Source organism: Sitodiplosis mosellana, unplaced genomic scaffold (genome assembly GCF_009176505.1).
Source record: "Sitodiplosis mosellana isolate CC-2019 unplaced genomic scaffold, AAFC_SMos_1.0 Smas_scaffold_5265, whole genome shotgun sequence".
Lineage (NCBI taxonomy): Eukaryota > Metazoa > Arthropoda > Insecta > Diptera > Cecidomyiidae > Sitodiplosis > Sitodiplosis mosellana.
This window is the reverse complement of record NW_022600507.1, coordinates 211-5,364: the sequence shown is the minus strand read 5'-3', so window position 1 is coordinate 5,364 and position 5,154 is coordinate 211. Positions and strand designations below refer to the sequence as shown.

Sequence of the window (5,154 nt, the reverse complement as noted above, 5' to 3'; positions counted from 1 at the left end):
CAAAAACTGGCATCAGCTGTATTTTCATTGGCTACAAAATTACAGCCGTGCATCATTTTTATCGACGAAATCGATTCATTTTTGCGTTCACGAAGTTCACATGACCATGAAGCAACTGCCATGATGAAGGTATTTTGGTATTTATTAATAAACAAAATCCTCTAGTTTTAAAAAATACTGCCAATGTTAATAATAATATATACAATTTATTGTTTCAAAGACTCAATTTATGATGCTATGGGATGGATTGGCAACAACACCAGGAGCAACTATAATCGTCATGGGCGCAACGAATCGTCCAAAAGATTTGGATCGTGCGATTCTACGTCGAATGCCTGCGCAATTTGTCATTGGTGCACCCGACACAGAACAACGTCGAAAAATTTTACAACTTGTGCTTGAAACAGAAAGTGTAGCTTCAGATGTTGACTTGAATCGACTGGCCAAACTTGCTGTCAACTTTTCGGGATCTGATTTACGGGAATTGTGCAGAAATGCATCCGTTGCGAGATTGCGAGAGTTCGTTCGGGTTAATGATGGTACAACCTCGGACGCACGCCTTGAAAATACTACCAAATTGGATAAACCACCACCACCAATATCAATGCAACATTTGCTAGATTCATTCGGCAAGATGAAGGAATCAAAGATGCACACCGGAATGCTGGGAGAGCATCGTATTGATTTAGATTAGGGAGATTAGTAGTGAATGTAATACATATATGTATAATCTAGTTCAATAAATATCGAATGAGAAGAGCCTCAAATCAAGACATTACACTTGTGGCTTTTTTTATATAAATAAATTATTGAAATTTTCATCGATCTGATATTTTCGTTGGAAATGCTATTCAATAATGAAAAAAATTTCAAATGGTTATGGAGCATTCCCTTTTTATTTACTCTAGAAAAATCAATCTGAATGAATGCTCATTAAACGCACCCATTGCCCGAAAAAACGTGTTGACATTAGCGGCAAATGAAGTAAGCAAGCTAACTTATTCGTATCAACACACGTGCTCCGAATTACTGCGAATAGTCAATTCGAATTGAATACAAATTCGTTTCAAACAGAAATATATAGGAAAGTTATAGAAAAAAATACATTGTGAAATTCAATCATAAACAAAACAAAACAAAACAGAACAGAACAGAACAAAGGAAGATGCCACGGTCCAAGCGTGATAAAAAGATTTCGCTCACTAAAACAGAGCGCAAAGGGTTACAATGGAAACAACAGATTGTTGAAGACATCAGAAACTGTGTACAGAAATATCCAAACATTTATTTGTTTTCTGTGCAAAATATGCGGAATAATTTGCTAAAAGAACTGCGCTCAGAATGGAAGAGAGATGCACGTTTCATATTCGGTAAAAATCGTGTTATGCAATTGGGCCTGGGAAAATCAGAAGATGACGAAGTTGAGTCAGATTTACATAAATTGTCAAAACGATTGCGCGGTCAATGTGGTTTGCTGTTTACAGTTCGAGGTGAAGATGATGTATTGGAGTGGTCAAAACAGTATTCGGCCTTGGAATATGCACGCAGCGGCTTTATTGCAACTGAAACCGTAGTTCTGTCAGAAGGTCCACTGGAGGACTTTTCACACGCTATTGAGCCACATTTGCGTTCACTTGGAATGCCAACAAAATTGGAAAAGGGAATTGTTACACTCTACAAAGATTACACTGTCTGTACCGAAGGAAAGGTTCTAACACCAGAACAGGCCCGAATTCTGAAACTAATCGCCAAACCGATGGCAACATTCACGCTGGAAATTAAGTGCAGTTGGTCGCGAGAGAAAGGTTATAAATCATACGTTACCGATGATGTATCTGCGACTGACAGCGGCAGCAATGCGGGCGATGAAGAAGACGTCGAAATGAGCGATGAGGAATGAATATTAGCGTGTATATATATTGATATACTGTAAGCCTAATTTACAATATTTTGAAATGCAAAATTAAACGAAATTTGTGGAAATAGTAAACGTTTTTTCTTTCGTAATATTTATTCTTCTAAAATTATTTAAATGGATAACAAAATGAATGTAATCAATGGTAAGACTAGATTATCAATTTGATCGGTATAAGTTTCAACTAATGAACTGGTTGTAATTGCAATGAGATATTTTAACACAGCAAATGCACTATAGTGAACTAACCCATAGTAAATTAATAACGGAAGTACTAAACTCTGTGCAACAATTCCGGAAATCGTTCCTTCGGCAGTCTTTTGACAATGTGAAGACAGAAAGGGCAATTGATGTGTACCGAATTTTGATCCCACAATGCTTGCAGCTGTATCGCCGATACCAACTGAAATAACGCCAGCCATTAGAGGCAGAAGTTCAAAACCGGCTGAGTCAGTTAAATCGCAAGGGCACGGATGCAACCACAATGGTAGGGAACATCCCATGAGTAAATAGATGGGCGTTAACGCTACAAGGCCGGCGTCCTTTTCATCGATAAAACACTTTACAGAATTGTCGAGAACGTTATAAACGGGTGATAGTTGAATGATTCGCATCGTCTCTAATACAATTAACAATGCAAGTGCAATTCCCGAGGAAACATATATGAATGCACACTGATAGACTATGCCCGGAACGAATACAAGTACAATCAAAACATGGAAAATTTTTCGTGTTCGTGTATTACTTCGTTTATGGCGATTCATTTGCCATGCAACGGTCGTGATTGTCATTCCAATCAAACCAACGTATAAAGCAATCATTGCAACCTTTTGTAGATCCTTTATAAGAAACTCTATTAAAATTACAATGGCCATCTGATCATCAATTGGAAATAGTATAATGACTATAGTAAGAACCGTTAGAAGTGCGTAGAATGCCAGACCACGCAAAAATTTTACAAAGTAGCAGCAACAGGCCAAGAGTGCTACGCCAGCCAAACCAATCTGATGGAAATTTCGATATTGTATTATTAAATGTTCATTCATATAAATATATATTTATATTTTATAAGATTTAATACCTGCAAAATTATAGTTAATTGCTTCATCTCTGATGTGTGCTCGTTCGTTTTCTGATTTAGTTTTATGTAGAAATTCATCAAAAAAACAACAAGGCCCTGTGCAATAATTGCTGCTTCACCTAAAACCCATAAGCTATAAGATATTCAAACCAAAACTAAAAAAAATAAGAAAAAACATTTGAAAATAAACCGTAGGTAAAAGAATTCGGCATTTCTCGTAAAACGAAATTGAAAAGTGTATGATATGTGAATAGTGTTATGAATCCAATAAATACGCCAAATAGGATGCCTTGAACGAAACAATAGTTGAATGTTATTTTTGTACATATTGTTATGAATTAATTTAAATATTGAAATATTGTTGCGTACCCTGATAAAGGAGAGATATGAGCAGTATTGATACAAACACAGAAGGAATCGCTTGAAGTATCCACACAAATTTCTGAAGTCTAATTTTCGGCGCATGCCGAAGGATATAAGTTTGCAGCACCATGCCAAAAACCACTATCGTGGAACATTTATACTCAATTGTAACAGACCGCTCAAACTTCCAACAATTTACTAAGTATGCGGCAAACAAAAGGTGACTTAACCACCATCCACTGCTCGCAAATGGCCTATACACATATGCATTGAAGAACCGTACTTTTTTATTTTTCAATTTCATAATGGCAATGCACGAAGAAACTCTCTCACCTCAATTGTATAGTCACACATACCGATGTTTCCGCAAGCCGCTGCTTCAAGTTTTCTTTGGTGCCCATTATATTTGAAAAAAAAATGCTCCCACAAACAGTGATCGAAACTTTTCATTTACTTGATAATGCAAATGATTATATATATATATATGTATAATTTGACAGGCATGAAGTTTTGTCATTGAACATACACATTGAAATGTCAATGTATGTATGTCTGAATGTGCATTCTTGTATTTGCCGCTGGACTGAATTTCACAACATCGACACACCGATTGACGCATTAAAATAAATAAAACGAATTACATACGTAATCCAAACTTTTCCGCTCCGCAGCAATTTAGTTTACCTCACGCTTAATGTTTAACCAAAATTTCAATGGACCCTTTTTTCATAGCATTTTTGACCTTAAAATATAACTATTTCGACCATTTTCCATACAAAAGTGTCATTTCTGAACAAAATTTCAAAAATTTCAAGAAATGTTGATTTCAGACCAAATTTATGGTGTTCGGTTATTCACATACTCCCATTATTTTTGCAAAAAAATGGCAGTTTGTCTTGATCGAAACCCTGAAAAATGCTTTTTTCGGGTACCTCCCGTACAAAAGTGTCATTTTTCAAGGTTTTTCAGGTCCTCAGTCGGAGGCTTATGGTACGAAATTGGTAAATCAGAATGTGCTCAAAATCAATCCGAAGCTTTGTCTTGACATGCCAAAACTTTTGGCTTTTACAGATCTCAATTATCTTGTCAAGTTTTTGAGATAATCGGTGAACAAAAAACGCGAACGCGAACGCGGACGCGGACGACGCCATACGAACATCGCTATTTTACACATTTTTCATAGTAAATAACGTATTTTTGGAGGCAGATAGGTCTTGATCGATAGAATTTAGTCCCATCTACATTGCCTAGTGTATGTGCCCAGATATGTGCTTTTTGAAATCTGACGTGACGTTATAGTGTTCCGAAAGAGGAGATGTCATGAAATTTTGGCTAGTAAAACCAATACTTTTCCATACAAACAAAGTTTGCGGAAAAGTAAAAATCTACGAAAAATAAAAATGAGGTGAACGTAGAATATCTTATGATATGCAGTCATGGACAAAATTGAGCGTACGATCCAACTATTGGGGTTTCATATGGTAATTTCGTGTATTTTTAAATGTTTTTTCAATCAGACAAAAGGCCTTATTAATGCCAAATAGTGTAAACTAAGCGCCCAAAAAAGATTTTCAATGAATATAATGTAATTTACCAGAATTTCAAGCCAAATGATGGCACGCAATTCTGTTACACCCTGTATACACATCCGTTGGATATTGAACGATGTTGAACGATGTTGAACTGCTATTTGATTGTATTTAAAAAAAAAACGTCAATCTATGCAAGCAACACATAAAATTCGTTTTTATTACATTGAATTTTTTGAAAAATGTAATCCAAAAATAAAACAAAT

The 5,154-nt window shown here is 35.8% G+C and overlaps 3 protein-coding genes across 4 annotated transcripts; 2 read left to right on the top strand and 1 right to left on the bottom strand.

Moving 5' to 3' along the window:
- Positions 1 to 6: 6 nt before the first annotated feature.
- Positions 7 to 773, top strand: LOC129572602 (outer mitochondrial transmembrane helix translocase-like). The gene is made up of 2 exons (XM_055452606.1): positions 7 to 129; positions 221 to 773. The coding sequence occupies exons 1-2, from the start codon at positions 121 to 123 to the stop codon at positions 692 to 694; spliced, it is 483 nt and encodes a 160-aa protein (XP_055308581.1). The 5' UTR covers positions 7 to 120; the 3' UTR covers positions 695 to 773.
- A 196-nt stretch (positions 774 to 969) lies between these two features.
- On the top strand, positions 970 to 1,985 carry LOC129572601 (mRNA turnover protein 4 homolog). The gene has a single exon (XM_055452604.1). The coding sequence runs from the start codon at positions 1,166 to 1,168 to the stop codon at positions 1,898 to 1,900; it is 735 nt and encodes a 244-aa protein (XP_055308579.1). The 5' UTR covers positions 970 to 1,165; the 3' UTR covers positions 1,901 to 1,985.
- LOC129572600 (dolichol kinase) lies at positions 1,974 to 4,943 on the bottom strand. Of its 2 annotated transcripts, none has more exons than XM_055452602.1 (5): positions 3,693 to 4,943; positions 3,366 to 3,613; positions 3,187 to 3,285; positions 2,997 to 3,115; positions 1,974 to 2,919 (listed from the first exon to the last, which is right to left on the bottom strand). In XM_055452602.1, the coding sequence occupies exons 1-5, from the start codon at positions 3,758 to 3,760 to the stop codon at positions 2,029 to 2,031; spliced, it is 1,425 nt and encodes a 474-aa protein (XP_055308577.1). In that variant the 5' UTR covers positions 3,761 to 4,943; the 3' UTR covers positions 1,974 to 2,028. The 2 variants fall into 2 exon arrangements, with proteins under 2 accessions (XP_055308577.1, XP_055308578.1); XM_055452603.1 differs by having other exon boundaries at positions 3,716 to 4,883.
- Positions 4,944 to 5,154: the final 211 nt, after the last annotated feature.